The 16,852-nt window shown below is 50.9% G+C and overlaps 5 protein-coding genes across 5 annotated transcripts; 2 read left to right on the top strand and 3 right to left on the bottom strand.

Moving 5' to 3' along the window:
* Positions 1–200: 200 nt before the first annotated feature.
* On the bottom strand, positions 201–1,347 carry BO88DRAFT_411112 (uncharacterized protein; the record flags this gene model as incomplete). Its single annotated transcript, XM_025708027.1, has 2 exons — positions 201–969; positions 1,094–1,347. 2 exons carry the CDS (start codon positions 1,345–1,347, stop codon positions 201–203), a joined length of 1,023 nt encoding a protein of 340 aa, XP_025567512.1.
* A 457-nt stretch (positions 1,348–1,804) lies between these two features.
* Positions 1,805–6,395, bottom strand: BO88DRAFT_357497 (NACHT and TPR domain protein; the record flags this gene model as incomplete). Its single annotated transcript, XM_025703761.1, has 4 exons — positions 1,805–4,839; positions 4,903–5,950; positions 5,977–5,981; positions 6,008–6,395. The coding sequence occupies 4 exons, from the start codon at positions 6,393–6,395 to the stop codon at positions 2,078–2,080; spliced, it is 4,203 nt and encodes a 1,400-aa protein (XP_025567511.1). The 3' UTR covers positions 1,805–2,077.
* A 192-nt stretch (positions 6,396–6,587) lies between these two features.
* Positions 6,588–8,597, bottom strand: BO88DRAFT_401323 (uncharacterized protein). Its single transcript, XM_025705815.1, has one exon. It carries the CDS (start codon positions 8,207–8,209, stop codon positions 6,833–6,835), a length of 1,377 nt encoding a protein of 458 aa, XP_025567510.1. The 5' UTR covers positions 8,210–8,597; the 3' UTR covers positions 6,588–6,832.
* Positions 8,464–12,593, top strand: BO88DRAFT_401322 (proteasome regulatory particle base subunit RPN2). Its single transcript, XM_025705814.1, has 5 exons — positions 8,464–8,824; positions 8,931–9,100; positions 9,163–9,689; positions 9,746–12,007; positions 12,071–12,593. The coding sequence occupies exons 1-5, from the start codon at positions 8,685–8,687 to the stop codon at positions 12,416–12,418; spliced, it is 3,447 nt and encodes a 1,148-aa protein (XP_025567509.1). The 5' UTR covers positions 8,464–8,684; the 3' UTR covers positions 12,419–12,593.
* Positions 12,594–14,172: 1,579 nt separating this feature from the next.
* Positions 14,173–16,083, top strand: BO88DRAFT_330798 (putative acyl-CoA dehydrogenase; the record flags this gene model as incomplete). The annotated part of the gene is made up of 5 exons (XM_025702648.1): positions 14,173–14,287; positions 14,359–14,370; positions 14,437–14,705; positions 14,790–15,534; positions 15,590–16,083. 5 exons carry the CDS (start codon positions 14,173–14,175, stop codon positions 16,081–16,083), a joined length of 1,635 nt encoding a protein of 544 aa, XP_025567508.1.
* Positions 16,084–16,852: the final 769 nt, after the last annotated feature.

Here is a 16,852-nt window from a genome sequence, read left to right as displayed (position 1 = left end):
CACACACGCCCGCTTCACATGCTTCACCACTCCGTCAACCCCTGTCCCTGCATGTGAAGGGGGAGAGATAGTCCACCATCTGGTTGGCACTCTATCACGCAAGCCTCTCGTATCTTAGACACACATGATCTAGACTCGAAGTGGGACACGATAAAACCAGGCTGACCACCCACACATGTCAGAACAATCCAGCCATCTTATCAAGATGTCGACATCTGACACACCCAGTCCCGGATAGCTTGTCTCGCCTGAGCTTCGACACCATGTTCTCTCCAAAAATGACCGGCTCCCTCGATCTCCACCGCCTGGAACCTACTCCCCGGTGCATGGGCCAGTTCGGCTGACCACTTCTCTAATTTACTCGCCGATGTGAATGTATCCTGGTCACCAAAGATAGCCAATGTCTCATGCGCACACAGCTGATCTGCCGGCTTGGGACAGGGTATCTGTCCCTGTTTCCATTCCCCAGATGCCGATGATATCTGCGCACTCGCATCAAGCGACATCTTCGAAAACAGCGTCAAGAACTGATTAACCGGCGGCAGCAGCGGAGACACAAGGAGATAAGAGACAGCAGCAGTGCGTTTAATACAATCCGCCGCTGATCTTATCTCCTCCACTGTAGCCGGACGATACGTCGGCTGCTTCATTTCCTCCCCCAACCCCAAGCAAAGCGACAACTTCTCCGCGATCTGGTAGATCTCATGAAACGGCGACTCGGGCGATGAACACCGCACCAAATCCACAACATCATGAAGCTTCGGCAAATGCGACGCAATCATCGACCCATACGAATACCCACCCAAAACCACCCCAATCTTGCCCCTATCCTCTTTCCTCCCCTCCTGCCGTACTGCCCTTTTTCTCAAGAAAAGCAAATAGAGCAACATAAACCCATAGAAAGAGACATAATCCGCCAACTCAGGCCTAGCCGTCCAACTCGTCCGTCCTTCCGAGCCACCAGCACCCCTGCCCATACCTAATCAGCAACCATCACATCGCATTACCTCACACCGAGTCCACAACATCCAAATAAACAAACAGATAGTAATCAAGATAGACATATAAAAATAGAAATAGGAATGAAACATACCGAAAATTAAACGTCCCAACAATACACCCCAACCTTAGTACCTCCCCACCCACAACCCCCACAACCGGATCATCAAAGCATCCTCCCAGCGGCGCGTACGGATGCGCGATGATCGCCCCGCGCAGTAAACTTGAATTGTCGCGGAGTAATCTCTTGGGCAGATCTGGAGGCAAGTAGATGCGACAGTCTAGACGGAGGCGGTCGTGTATAGAGGGAATGGAGAAGGTGTATGTTGGGGTAGAGGGGAGGGACATTTCTTTCTTCCTTTCTTCTTTTCTCTCACCCTTTCTTTGACTTGTAGAAATCAAAGGATCGGGTTGCAACAGTGTCGTCCTCCTGGTTTGGGGGAGGGGGGAATAGGGGGATATACGAATGAAGGGAAAGAAAGGGTGAGTTGTTAACTGGGAAAGAATATGGAAAGTTATTTGGTGGGTTTATATTGGAGTAAACCGAATTAGAATAGGACGGGATGTAGGGGGAAAGAAAGGGATTAGTGGGACGAGTGATGATGATGGTGATGTTTTAAGGTGGTTAAAGTGGTGAGTGGGGTGGGTGATTAACGGGTAGCAGCCAAACTAAGTTACGTATTTACTAGTCTAGTGTGTCTTGGTTGGGTCGGTCGGTCAGCTTAATTTGGCGGTCATTCGAGACATTCAGTTTCTGCTTGAGGATCATGGGATGCGGACATTCGGGAATGACTATCAATATTAGGGATGAGGCTGGCTGGATGGGATAACTAAGCTTATAATCGACTAGGAGGTAGTGCACTTATTTTTCTATGTTTTTGATCAGCAGTGGTGCATCTTCGTTGGGTGCAAAATATATCACACTGCGATGTGGATATTTTTCCGAGTGAGGGTCCTGATTCCATAATTCCAACGAGATACAATTTGATTGATGTATCGTATGAACAGTCAGCTACTAGCAGAAGTCTAGTTCTATATGTATAGCTGCCATGTAATCAAAGCAGCGGCCACACTCCCATCACAGCCCCCACTGCTTCTTAACTTTATCCTTCAGATCCTCTATTGAGACCATCTCATCCGCACGCACATCATCAGGTCCCAGAGGAGCAGACGGCTCCGGAACCCGAGCCCACGAATGATCCGGACTACATATATTAGCCCTGGTCGGCTTCCCCTCCCTTACCAGCCGTACGCAGTCATCACACAGATCGACCGCGCATTCGCGGCAAATATTCACCTTTTCCCACGTTGAAGACGACATTCCACATCGAGCTTCGCAGATCCAAGCTGTTTCCTCCGGGCAACTGACGCCGATAAGGATGGCTACCGCGGTGGACTCGTCGCCCATCATGAGTAACAGCTTTGCAAAGGCATAGCTAGTTGTGTATGTACTCATCGCGTCGTTTTCGGCATAGACAAATTTCTTGACGAATGGGAGACAGTATTCCCGGGCCTTCTCCGGTTGATCGATTCGGTGATACCACAAACCAAGAATGGCTGTGGCAAAGTTGTTGGCAGCCCATTCGGAGACATGGTCTGAGTGGACCACTCTTCGTTTAGCAATGCGTTGGAGTGTGTGTATGTAGCGTTCGGACTCTGTGGTGCCTGGTCCCGCTCGGATGGCCCTGGTAAAAAGATAGACGCCATAGTATCTGCTCACTAGCGATTGTATGTATAGCATCAGCAGGTTCCCCTGCATGAATGTTGCGGGAAAGTCCATCACCATCTGCCAGATCTCAAGAGCGCGGGATTCCTTGTTGTCATAGCTGATGAAGAGGTCTGCCAAAGACACTTGCAGAGAAAACGCCAATACCGAGTCGCGCTGTTTTTTTGCTACCTCAATTGCTGTCATGTAAGCATATTCTAGCCATTCGAGTTGATCTGTGGCTCTGGCAGCAAACGCGATGGCCTGGTAGAAGTCACTGGACCAGACCATTCTTGAATTCTCCGAGAGACACTCTGTCAAGCGTGTGGCACCATTGTCACCGGACGCAGTGTCTAACCTTTTCAGGTGCTGTATGATTTTCTCATGGCTTTCAGGAGTCTTCTCTTCTGCAAGGAGCTGGATGTACTTAGAGAGGAACTTGCCCTCTGTGGTGACATCCAGAGCCTTTTCTAGGTAAATCAAAGCACTGGCTCTATTTCCGAGTGACAACAGTTCTTCGCCCATAGATTGGTAGGTGTCTGCAAGATCATAGTCTTCAACATTGTGAGGGAGCCTATCACGCGCCTCAGGGTTTTCGGAAGCAGCCTCCAATATTTCAATATTCTCTTTGTAGAGCTCCAGAGATTTCTCATGTTGGCCACTGAGACTGTAGAGATATGCTAGACCGCTTCTAGCGAGCCACATCTGATTGTCCAGTTCTAATGCCGCTTCAAAGTAAACCTGGGCTTCCTCATAGTGTGACGTGTCCCTCAGGCAAATGGCAACTCTCCGGTTCCATTCTGCTGTCTTGGGAAGTTTGGCCCATTCTGCCGCATCAAGCACAGTTGAGGCAGCAGGATTGTCGGGAATTTCTTCGTCTGCTTGGCCTTCAAGCAGGCATCTTATCCGATATATGATCAGCATACACGTACGTGCATCCCATTGGTAGCCCTGGAGCCATTTCTCAGCAATGTACTCCGCAACCGGAACGAGCAGCCTCGCGGGCTCCTGAATACTGCTCAACACCCAATCGCGTATGTCCACCGGCAGAGTGTCCACAAACTGCTTATCATCTAAAAGCTTGGAGAATGGATCCAAGGTCTCCAAGGACCAGAAGTTATCTGCATCCCGTAAATTGATCCAAGCCTCCAGCACAGACTCATCACGGAGTGTTTTGAGCAGGAGGCCCCCGATTTCCTGCCGATCAGTCTCCCCGATTCGATGAATGTGAGGGATGACGGCCTTAGCATGGCTATGCCACCAGACAAGTGCATAATTCCGGAGGTTCGGACATTCGGTTGAGTCGCAAACCAACTGTAGACACGCTTTCAGTGTTGAGATTCTAGACTCAACAATATCAACACCAATGGCCACACAGTCGGGACCTGCAGAGAGCTTATTCTCGTTTTCATCACGAAAGAAATCACCAACAGACGCATGGCGGAACGTGACTTCTGTTGTTTCTGGGTTGGAATTGAAGTCGGTTTCTAGTTCGAAAGACTCCGCATCTTCATAATGATCGTCATCAATCTGAAGAGAAGATACATCTATTTCCGCCTGCAAGTCGGCAGTTGTCAGGCCGTCATCTCGGACGAGTGTCAGAAAGGACGCAAATTGCAGCCTAAGCAAACTTTCGATGCCGACAATCTCCTCTGGGTCAGAGGAACCCAGACTCAGCGTGGCTTCGATCTCTCGAAGAGAAAGAGGACGCGAAGCACACGCAACCCAGCCCAAGATGGTATTTAGTTCTTCAGGATCGTCGCCCTTCAAATAAGCGCTTAGGCCTTCCAGGGTACGTCGCATGGCCTCATACAGACCCTTCGGCGGTCGTTGCAAGCACTCCCTCATACTGCTCGCTCGATTATGTCGCCCCAACTCTTGGGTCATTAGATCTACCCAAAGGAACATACCCTGTGCGTTCTTCACAAGAAATTCCATGACTTCTTTGCGCAGGCTTGGAGGCGCACGAGAGATGTTCCTAGACCTCCTCATAGAATGCTCAACGTAACGGGCGATATCATCATCATTCTTAGATCGATCTATAGAGATGGAGGCGACTGACTCCTGCAAGGCATCGGCTACATCAGCGGAAAGGTGGGGTCGTCCCAGCATAACGAACTGTACCCTGGGTTTGCCTGCGCATAGGTAGACTCAAATTAGCTTCCGACGGGCAGACGGCAGGACCATTAGAAACTTACTGCCAGCTTCATCAGCTGTAAGCTCCGACAGAAACTCCAAAAGACTCTGCCTGTCGGCCTCCATGCATTCGTCCAGGCCGTCTAGAACGATATAGGCATGCCGGATACCTGCATCATCTTCAATAAAGTAGTCCCGGAACAGCGTCATCCATGCGCTCTGAAGACTGCATATATCACCGGGTGCGCTGCAATGAGTTGCAACGTGTCCGGCATATACCGAATCATTGAGGCAGATTTGATATGCCACGTCCCGGAACGCCTGGTGCAATCCTCGAGTTTGTGGGTTGTTATCCTTGAAGAAATAGTAGCCAACCGAGACTTCTGAACCTTGGTCGACGCCTTGGGGAAATCTTGTCTTCAGATTCGAGATAACGTATTCTGCGAGAAAGCTCTTGCCACAACCGGGAGGACCATGAATCCAGAGCAGGGGTTGCTCTTTGTTCAACCAAGCCTGGAATCCCACCTCTGCCTCTATCCATTCTCCAGTTCCAGACAGCCGCTTTCTTGCGAAAGTGTAATACATGTCTGAAGGGCCTACTGACGGCTGTAAAAGTGTCCTCAGGTAGTCAGAATCACCATTGGCCTTTGCACCTGACCCTATGAATGAACCTAATAGGCTACTGATGTCTCGGTGCACCTCCTGACGAAGATCATTCTGACCTTCGACGAGACGTTGGAGATCCGCCTGAGCCTGGGCTAACCTCCCATGGTTATCTTCTAATACAAGACTAGCGCCATTAAGCACAGCAGACAGATTCTCAACAGCTAAGTTGGTCTTTTTGGTCTCACCCAAGGTCTCTGCTCCAACTAACTGGTGTTCCGTTTGGCAGAGCCTGTCCAGCTTGGAAACCAGACCCTGTAGTGTTTTGTCGGAACCAAGCAAGGTATTCTTGGTAAATTGGAGGATTCGACCTCTCAATCCAGCTCGAACTATTTTGGTCGCTTGACCAAAGATCTCAAGTAAGGTAGCTAGGATATCAACAACCTTGGCTTGAAGTGCATCCGACATGCGACTACCGTCGTAGATGGCGAGGCGGACAAGAAAGTCCTATATTCTCAGGCGGGTCAGACCACGCTGCCTGGCAGGGTTTGTGATATGATATACATAGACTTGCCTTCAAGGTCACAAAAAGTGCCATGACTGCATCATAAGACGCCGACACATCTTTCGCAGCATCAATAAGATATGTAATGGCGCTGAAGCACACGCCACTGGCTGGAAAGGCGTTGGAGGCAATGCTTGCAGCCATAGACCCAAAGCGTTCAATTGGATTGCAGATGCATGTCAGAATCTCGAAAAGCGAGCGCTTCCTCTGTCTAAACTGGCCAAAATGACCGTTCTGACTATCCAGTCGATCGAGCAACTCTTCCACTGAAGAGGGGTGGGGTAGTGAGGGATCATCTAGTTGTTTGCCCACAGCCGCAGTATATCTCTTCAACGCCAAATCCCAGGTCACCACAAACTGGGAGTGACTTTCGATGGTAATTGTCATCTTGTTCTATGCTGCTATCTTGTTCTATGCTGCTGGCTGATTTGGATGAAGACAAAAGACGATGACTGCTGCAGAAAGGAGCTAGTCCGGTCTTGTTCTGGCCCCGCCGCCCAAGAGAATAAGCGATGCCATACGAGCTATTTACCAAAATAGACAGGATTAGTGAAATATAGCGAAGTCCGCACTGCACATGTGGCATACAGTATATATTAGGATCTATAATATGTCCCGATTTCTGCAGGAGGCTCTGCATAGCGGACTGATCGTTGTAGGCTAAGCTGGAGTGCCAGCAACCTGCAGACTGCATACAGGTCAATCATGAACCCTCTGACATGGTCTAGACATCAAATAGAGAAATAAGTATTACCCGAAATCACTACGCTAACCGACACCTTGCTCCCGTCTATAGTCAAATGGTAGGCCTGTGAGCTATGAATTCATGATTCAGGGAGCAGCCAGGCGGGATCCGGCTCGTCATCTTCATCGTCAGAGCGAGACACTGCACCATGATGGTGCTCATCAGTATCCTCGAGAAACTCAGCCGGAGGCTCGGGGTTGTCAACACCAAGGGGATCTCCATGAGGGTCATAATCCTCGTAAGTGTGAATACTGTTCGAGTTTCCTTTGTCGGCAGACGGGGAAATGTCTGTTTCAGTCACATTGAAGACATTCAATAGCAGTTGCCGTGCTTCTCGCAACGCTTGCAACTCCGCAGATATGCAACAAACCAGCAACTTCCAGTCTTTATTCTCTGCAACCTCTAGATGATTTTCTACGCGCTCTGTGGTATGCGTCAGGTCATCCAATACTGCCCGAGCGAGGTCCTCTTCGGACTTGCTACCAGAAGGGCCATCGTGGTTCAGCAGTTGCGATTGAGATTGGATAGAAAGACGCATTGCTGACTTGAGTCGCTTCTCAAAACCAGAAACCTCTCCGATCACTTGTTTCCAGACCCCACCTCCAGCTTCGAGGGCCTCGATCTCAGCATCCACTTCCCGTTGCCTTTCACGCAGATCTGATTGTTCCTTTTGCCAGTGTTCTTCTGCCATCTCGAGGGTTCGCCGCTTAGGGTTCAAGGCATAAAAACTTGCGTCTTTGGAGCTGCTATCTTGAGGTTTCACGGGCGGGTTCTGAAGGTACTTTTGGATATTCGAGTCTAGGAGCGACATGGAGGCTCTGTAAGAAGAAAGTTTCGATTCAATAGAGTTTTCCATTTGGGACAATTCGCGAAGGATGTGTTGATGTCTTGCTTTCATCTGGGACAGCCTAGTCTCCAACTCATGTATATCATCCTCAAGCTTGCGACTCTCCTGGCGCAAGGCTACGGTGTGCTGGCTTTCCCGGTTATCCTCAATTGTTGAGATGGCATTCTCTAGCCCAGCGCGATTGGCATTAAAGCCATTGACATCTGCCAGCGCCTGTGTCCTTTCATCAATCCGGAATGTTAGTATCTCTCGCTCCTCTTCGCGAAGCCTCAAGAGGTCGTATATAGATCTGAATATCCCCTTTCGGGCAGCAGACAACCCGATCTTCTCCGGAGCCGGTTGGCGTATGGGTATAGTCGGGGGACGCTGCGAACTGCTTCTCTCCGAGGTTGGTGTGTAAGTTCCATCAGAGATGGCGCCATTCTGCTGGGGACCGTTAAGACTGGCCAGAAGTCCTTCACTCTGGGCATCGATTAGAATCTGTAAATTACGCTGAATATGTTTGGCCTCGCGGTCAATGTAAACGATAGGGTCCTGGTGAAGAGAAGAGGTCCCGATAGGCAGGGCTGGCAAGTGTTTGTCTCCAGCTTGCGGAAGAATCGACGACATTTTAGAGGAACTTGATCGCGGAAAACAGAAAACTACCGATGCATGAATACCTCTCCTCATAAATTCTTAAGAGACAACAAAAGCAACAACCCGGAACTCAAGTGATGGTGAAGTGGTTGACTAGATTACGAGTGTTTGTGCAACTGCCCTGTCCGGTCTCATGCCATCATAGGTCACGTGCCATCTCTAGGGGTTTCTGCAGGAACCACGGGAACCTTTCGACAGCTTCCATTGACGTGTGTCTCGCTGCTCTGGAGGAAGCTTCCTGATCACTCCGAGCTCATCTCTTCCATCATCTGTTATTTTGTTGCCTTACCTTTTTCATCGCCCGTTTTCTGTACATTTCGTTCTTCGAGGTGCTTAGATCTTCAATAAACACCCCACCCACTCACCCACGACTTACCCTCAATCTCACAGCTCCGTCGAAGCTGTCGCCTCACTCCCCTCGCGACAGCACTCCCGTCCTCCCACAGCGATGGTTGGACTCGCTTCGGCCGCTGGCCTCGTCGGCTTTCTCTCTGAGCCGGATCCTGAGTTGAGAGTCTTTGCTCTGAAGACGCTGGACTCACAAATCGACCTGCTCTGGACGGAAGTCGTGGATGCTGTTCCTCAAATGTTCGTACTGGCTCTTGTCTCACCATCTACCTCATACCTTCATCTCAAATACCCCTTCCTGTCTACCGATTACAGGCTTCATCGATGCTGACCTTTTGCGATTCAGAGAAGCTCTTTATGAAGATGAATCGTTCCCCGAGCGCGAGCTCGCCGCCCTGGTCGCCGCAAAGGTGTACTACCACCTTCAAGAATACAATGAGAGTATGGTATTTGCTTTGGGAGCTGGGAAGCTCTTCCAGTTGGATAGCGGTGGCGAGTTTGAGGAAACCATTATCGGTAAGATCGACCGTTCCCTCAGCGTCTGCTCACTGAGAGCATCCTCTTACTGGTATATACAGCGAAATGCGTCGATACCTTCGTCTCTCTCTCAGCGGCACAGCGGCCCGTCGCGGGTGACCATCAAGCCAACCTGAACACCTCTTTCCCCACCTCCGGCGAAGGCGCTACGAGTACCTCTGCCAGTTTGACATCCCCGATCACACCCTTCTCGCAATCAGCCTTGCCATCCAAGTCGCTCTTGTCTAGGCAAGAGGTGCCCGGAGTGGATGCTGCTTACCCAGGGGGTGAAGATGCGGGCGTGAAGCACGCCGAAGAGACCCCTCTAGTCCTGAAGCGTGGTGTGCAGGGTCACCTTCAAACCGTTATCGATCGTCTATTCGAGCAGTGCTTCGTCCAGAAGCGCTACCGTCAAGTCATTGGAATCGCTATTGAAGCCAAGAACCTAGATGTGCTTAGAAAGACGATTCTCCGAGCCAGCGAGGATGAGAAGAAACAGAACGGGGAGTCGCGACGCAGTGAGGAACTCATGGAGTACGTGCTCGATATCTGCATGGGAATTGTGCAGGAACGCGGTTTCCGCAACGAGGTATATTCTCCATTATGATCATGGCAAAACACCCAGAGCTAACCCTTGCTTTGAAGATCCTCAAACTTATCCTCGAACTCCTCAACGAGATCCCGGCCCCCGATTACTTTTCCATCGCCAAGTGTGTTGTATATCTCAACGAACATTCCATGGCCTCGGTCATCCTCCGTCAACTAGTTGAGAAGGGGGACGCTCGCTCGCTTGCCGTCGCCTACCAGATCTCTTTCGACCTCTACGATAACAGTACGCAAGAATTTCTGCAGAAGGTTCGCCAGGAGATTTCGGAACTCGTGCCGGAGAAAGATGAGTCCGAACAGGAGGCAGCAGGTGAGGACCAAGAAGAGTCGAAGGAGTCCGATCCTCTGCTGGACAGCCAGTCTAGGTCTATTGGGGACTCGCACACGAAGATCTCACCCGAAGCACGCACGGCCTTCAAGAGCATTCGTGACATTCTCGATGGCGTCAAGACCAACCAGTTGAACGTGGAATTCTTATTCCGCAACAACAAGGCCGATATAGCCATTATGAACAAGCTCCGCGATAGCCTAGAAGCTCGTAACTCTATCTTCCACTCTGCAGTCTCCCTCTCGAATGGTTTCATGCATGCCGGTACAGCGCACGACAAGTTCTTCCGGGATAACCTCGACTGGTTGAGCAAAGCTGTCAATTGGTCCAAGTTTACGGCTACGGCTGCTCTTGGTGTCATCCACAGGGGTAACTTGAGCCAGGGACAAAAGCTCTTGCAACCTTACCTGCCCAAGGAACGCTCCATCACCAATGTGGCAGCAGGAGGACACAGCGGAGCCAGCTCGATTTACAGTCAGGGAGGATCTCTGTATGCTTATGGCTTGATCTTCGCCAACCATGGTGGCATGGCCGTTCCTGTCATCCGGGATTACTTCAAGAAGGCCACAGACGAGGTCATCCAGCACGGTGGAGCTCTGGGTCTTGGTGTTGCAGGCATGGCTAGTGGCGACGAGGGGCTTTATGAGGATCTTCGCAACGTGCTATACACCGACTCGGCGATCAATGGTGAGGCTGTCGGTCTCGCCATGGGTCTTATCATGCTGGGTACAGGTAACATGAAGGTCCTCGAGGATATGATTCAGTATGCCCATGACACTCAACACGAGAAGATCGTTCGGGGTTTGGCCATGGGCATGGCCCTGATCATGTATGGTCGCCAAGAAGCTGCTGATGAGTTGATCAACGGCCTTCTCGGTGACCCTGACCCTGCTCTCCGCTACGGTGGTATCATGACTATCGCCCTTGCCTACTGTGGCAGCAGCAGCAACAAGGCTGTGCGTAAGCTTCTTCATGTTGCTGTCAGCGATGTGAACGATGATGTTCGACGAATTGCTGTTCTGAGCTTGGGCTTCATTCTGTTCAGGAAGCACCAGAGTGTGCCTCGTATGGTTGAGCTTCTGTCTGAGTCATACAACCCTCATGTTCGTTATGGTGCGGCAATGGCATTGGGTATCTCTTGCGCCGGAACCGGTCTGGATGAGGCCATTGACCTGCTCGAGCCGATGCTCAAGGATTCAACCGACTTCGTGAGACAAGGAGCGCTGATCTCGTTGGCCATGGTCCTCGTGCAACAGAACGAAGCCATGAACCCCCGTGTCAGCTCGCTCCGCAAGGTCATGATGAAGATGATCGGCGATAGACACGAGGATGCGATGGCTAAGTTCGGCTGCGCTGTTGCCCTTGGTATCATCGATGCCGGTGGTCGCAATTGCACCATCAGCCTCCAGACTCAAACTGGCAACCTGAACATGCCCGGTATCGTTGGTGCTGCCGTCTTCGTCCAGTACTGGTACTGGTTCCCTCTCACCCACTTCCTGTCCCTTAGTTTCGCTCCGACCTCCGTCATTGGTGTCGACCAGAAACTCGAGGTGCCCTACTTCAAATTCCACAGCAACACGCGACCCAGCCTCTTCGACTACCCCCCGGAGCAGCAAGTAAAGGCCGAAGAGGCGCCCGAGAAGGTCAAGACAGCGGTCCTCTCGACCACCGCCCAGGCCAAGCGCCGTGCACAGCGTCGGGAGAAGCAGCAAAGGCGCGAGAGCATGGACATCGATCAGACCCCTACGACTCCCAAGGTGTCGGACCAGGTGCCTGACAAGATGGATACGGACGAGACAGCAGTGAAGACGGAAGAAGAGAACAAGGAGGGTGAGAAGGATGCTGGCGAGGGGCAGAAGAAGAAGGTTGAGCGGGAGAAGGTCGGATATGAGCTCGAAAACATGTCTCGAGTCCTTCCCGCACAGCTCAAGTACCTCACATTCCCTGATCCCCGGTATGAGCCGGTCAAGCGGGTACGTTGCCCTTCCTATGTTCTGAGTTCTATTGCGATCAATACCTTGCTAACTTCAACGCAGCCTACCGGTGGAGTTGTGGTCGTACTTGACAAGACCCCCGAGGAGCCTCGCGAGACGATTGAGATGACGGCGAGCAAGGAGACCAGCAGGGAGGCTAGACAGCCCGCACCTGCCGCGGATGTCGCGGAGTCCCTTCAGGACCGACTACAGGCGACCATGGGAGCCGCTGGCCTGCAGACACCTCAACGTGGAGCCGGGCGCTTCCCCTTCGGTGCGGATCTGGGCCCGTTTGCGGGTGCTGCTGCTGCTGCCGGCGTACTGACGGCTGTGGATGAGGACGAGGAAGGCGGCGAGGAGGCGCCGGTGCCGAATGAGTTTGAGTATGAATCCGAGCCGGAAGACGAGTAGAGTAGACCCTGAGATCTGCGAAACTGCTCGTTGTAATACTAGGATAATTATGGATTGATGTCTTATTTTATCTCTGAAAGCGGCACTAGCTGCGTAACGTTTTGAAGCATTTACTTTTACATATGTCTGTTGTTCGTTGATATAAAAATCTCGGAATAGAAGTGAGGAGTGCCAATCACCAACTGTCTCGGCTGTGTGCATGCAGTTTAATGGCATTAAATTGCCCGAGTGGACTGTTCGATACTTTTGAGTCGCGTAGCTCATGTTACACATGAAGCCAAACCTACAGCGGGCATATAAGTATCCTAGTATGACACTTTATATAGTGCGGTTTGCAGTGTAGTGACACCAACGACTCCAAGAACACAACACGGAGTTCGGAGCCTTTGGAAGCCCACCTGAGGTACTATTCAAGATATGCAACGAATCGCTCTCCCAATAAATAATAACAATAACAATAGCCATTAATCAATCATGTGGAGACCAAATCTAAGCAACAGCATACTGTAGTATCCAGCGGACCCTCCCACCCCATCATCATCCCGCATGTCAGATCCATTCATTCATTCAGACGTGCCCCATGAATCCCCAGCTGATCCAAATTCCTGATACGATACATAACATTCTTCACATGCTTACCCTGCCTGACTCCCGGCAGCCGAACCACGCAGCAAGCCAGCCAGCCCCATGACATAAAACACACACCTGAAAGACTACTAAGTAGTAACAATCACTCGGGCAGCAGGGGGCGGCTGCCTCGGCACTTACTGCATTCGGTCAATGCAGGTGCACGTGCCAGAGTGTCCGAGGTGTCTGATCGGCCAATGAGGAGCGGTGTAATGGGGGAACATCATCCGGAGTGGCCGAGGCGGGAGTTTGGCCCACGTGAGTTGTGCCCAGTTTCCTTTTCTGCTTAATGAGGTAATGATGTATGTTTCAATCCAGTTTCCGGTGGTTGGATGAAGTTGGTACTAGACATGTGAAAATTGGATTATTTCGAGCATTAATGGAATTGGATTGAATACACTCATTATCTATACGGAGTGCACACTACTACTCTAGAGACAAGTGGGAGTCTGTCTGTTGATCATCATCGGACTTGTCTTTTGTGCGGTGTGCTCTGTTACCTTTGAAATAGTTACTCCGAGGGATTAATATTGATCACTTCACGGTGAGTGTATATTGTGGGCCGTCGCCTTCACTTTTAAGACATTTCCTTTTTTTTTCTTTGATATCTCCGTCAAAAACCGAATTAGACTAGACTATATCTTTCTTCTTGTCCGAAGGGGGGAAAGAGGGCGGATCCACTCCACTCCCATCTTCTGCCGGGGCCCCGTATTATCTATCAGATGGTTGCTTCGTGTCCTATGGATATCCCTAGGTAAAACCATTTTGGAGTGATCATCATCATCATCATCATTCCCGTCCATTTCTTTGGCTTGTGGCGTGGCGGGGAAAGCTCCGTGGTTTTTGGCTTGGTTCGGTTCGGGTACTGCTGAGCTACTAAGTACTGACTGATTTCTTTGCTTTTCGGTCTGAGAAGCTTATATATTATTCTATCGGTTACTTTGGGTTCCCCTTTTTTTTCTTTTCTCTCTTTTTCTTCTCTCTTTCCTCACAATTTGTTTACTGCTGCTTCTGGGTTCGCTGGTTTAGTCCGTCCCTTCTAAGTAGTCATCCTCACTCTACTCTTACCCTCCCCCCCATCCCGCATCCGGCTCTATACCCACTCTCTCCTCTATCTACTACCTATCATGGCCAAAGTTTTCACAAAAGGCGACGTAGCGTCGCACAACAAGGCAGATAACCTCTGGGTGGTTATCGATGACGATGTCTACGATTTGACCAAGTTTCAAGATGAACATCCAGGTGCGTGCTTGAATTCGGCGGAAGACGTTTGGTGGATCAATCACATGCTGACATCAATTTGCGACAACCAGGCGGAAAGAAGAGTATGCAATAAACCCCCTACTTTATTAGCGTAATTCCGCATCTAACCAATCGTTCCTCCCATCTAGTCCTTCAACGTGTCGCCGGAAAAGATGCCTCGAAGCAGTTCTGGAAATACCACAATGAGGGGATCCTGAAGAAGTACAAGGGAAACTTGCAGATCGGTTCCCTAGACTCCAAGAAAGCCGCGGCTCCCGAACCACCTGCTTCTGCTCCCACAACACAGCCTTCCAAGCCTTTGGCGGCACCAGTGGATGTTGCCTCGGCGAAGTCGTCCGAGACTCAGGATCCGTTCGGTGAACTGATTCCTTTTGCGGACCCGGCATGGTACCAAGGTGTAAGTCTTTCGTCTTGTCATTGCTACTTTTGCGAGCGGAGGTGTGGAAGAGGACACTAGGCTGACATTGATTACGACTATTAGTACCACTCACCCTACTTTAACCAGACTCACTCGGCGCTCCGCGAGGAGATCCGCCAGTGGGTGGACTCTGAGATCGAGCCGTATGTGACCGAATGGGACGAGGCAAAGAAGGTGCCCGATCATATCTATAAGCAGATGGGCGAAAGGGGATACCTGGCCGGTCTCTTGGGTATGAAGAAGTACCCTGTCGATTATACTCCGCACCGGGTTCAGTCCGTCGCGCCAGAGAACTGGGACCTGTTCCATGAGATGCTCCTCACCGATGAGTTGTCGCGGGTCGGCAGCGGTGGCCTGGTATGGAACCTGATCGGCGGTTTTGGCATTGGTTGCCCGCCGCTGGTGAAGTTTGGGAAGAAGCCTCTGGTCGACAGGATTCTGCCCGGTATCTTGGCTGGAGACAAGCGTATTTGTCTGGCCATCACCGAGCCGGATGCGGGTAGTGATGTTGCAAACCTGACCTGCGAGGCTAAACTATCGCCCGACGGCAAGCATTACATTGTGAACGGTGAGAAGAAGTGGATCACCAACGGTGTCTGGTCGGATTACTTTACCACTGCAGTGCGCACTGGCGATGCCGGTATGAATGGCGTCAGTGTACTCCTCATTGAGAGGGACATGGGCGGTGTCAGCACCAGGCGCATGGATTGCCAGGGTGTCTGGAGCAGTGGTACCACCTATATCACCTTTGAGGATGTCAAGGTCCCAGTTGAGAACCTCATCGGCAAGGAGAACCAGGGTTTCAAGGGTGAGCAGCCTAGGAAAATGATGTCTATTTCGCAAAGCACTAATCATTTCTGCAGTCATCATGACCAACTTCAATCACGAGCGTATCGGCATTGTGATCCAGTGTGTTCGGTTCGCCCGTGTGTGTTATGAAGAGTCGATGAAGTATGCCCACAAGCGCCGCACCTTCGGCAAGAGGCTCATTGACCATCCCGTGATCCGGATGAAGTTGGCACACATGGCCCGTCAGATCGAGGCAACATACAACTGGCTGGAGAACATCATCTACCAGTGCCAGTCGATGGACGAGACTGAAGCCATGCTCAAGTTGGGTGGCGCTATTGCCGGTCTGAAGGCGCAATCCACCACCACTTTCGAGTTCTGCGCCCGTGAGGCCAGTCAGATCTTCGGTGGTCTCAGTTATAGCCGCGGTGGTCAAGGTGGTAAGATTGAGAGGTTGTACCGTGATGTTCGGGCCTACGCGATCCCAGGTGGAAGCGAGGAAATTATGCTGGATCTCAGCATGCGTCAGAGCTTGCGTGTGCACCAAATGTTTGGGCTGAAGCTCTGAGAGCTGCTATTTTCCTGCATTTTCTGAGAGTACATAGATCACTATAGTAGTCGATTTTTATGGCCATTTTTGCGGGTTGGACGAGAAATTGTATCTCCCACATGGTGTATTTATATGAACAAAGTTGGATTAAGTTGGCAAAATAAGCTCCACCCTTCCGTAAATCCGACGGTGTTAGTATCAATATGGATGTTTGCTCAATTGAATGAAACCATTCAAAAAGATTCATGATTGGAACAAACAGGATCCTCAAAAAGAGCAAGAGCGATGCCGCCGGGCGCATTCCGGCCGGGCAGGAGGACCAGCCATGCAACACGCCCGCCCGATGGAAGCCATCGATCTTGAACTCCGGCCACCACTTCTCCCCCAAATCAGCTTTTTCATCCCAGCAGCCACTTCTCTTTCTCTCCAGGCCAATTTACCGGCTGTTATGTGCTAGCAGCCTGTCTTGGCATATTGTGGGAAGAACCCGCCTCTCTTTCACCTCGCTCTCACTTTGCCCCGTTGGAGACTACAACACTACCTATCCTGTCGCGGTCGCGGACTCGGACTCCCCGAACGAACGGAACTCTCCGCCCCAAACAGCTCCTGAAACCTTACACCTGGTTGCTTCGGCTCTCTACTTGGACTGCCATTTATCGTCTTGGATTCGCCCTCTCCAGTCCTTCGTATTTCGGGAAATTTGTCGCCTCTCCTACACATCTGTGAGCTGGAATTCGCCACAGGTTCCTTCACGGTGCCGGGTTCGATATCTGTTCGACTCCACTGA

The sequence above is a fragment of the Aspergillus vadensis genome (assembly GCF_003184925.1).
Source record: "Aspergillus vadensis CBS 113365 unplaced genomic scaffold BO88scaffold_2, whole genome shotgun sequence".
NCBI lineage: Eukaryota > Fungi > Ascomycota > Eurotiomycetes > Eurotiales > Aspergillaceae > Aspergillus > Aspergillus vadensis.
This window is presented reverse-complemented; position numbering and strand designations above follow the sequence as displayed.

Coding starts and splice junctions, on each gene's coding strand:
- BO88DRAFT_401323 (XM_025705815.1), bottom strand. CDS start 8,209: ATGTCGTCGATTCTTCCGCAAGCTGGAGACAAACACTTGCCAGCCCTG.
- BO88DRAFT_401322 (XM_025705814.1), top strand. CDS start 8,685: ATGGTTGGACTCGCTTCGGCCGCTGGCCTCGTCGGCTTTCTCTCTGAG. Junction 8,825..8,930: donor GTGGATGCTGTTCCTCAAAT/GTTCGTACTGGC, acceptor TTTGCGATTCAG/AGAAGCTCTTTATGAAGATG. Junction 9,101..9,162: donor GTTTGAGGAAACCATTATCG/GTAAGATCGACC, acceptor TGGTATATACAG/CGAAATGCGTCGATACCTTC.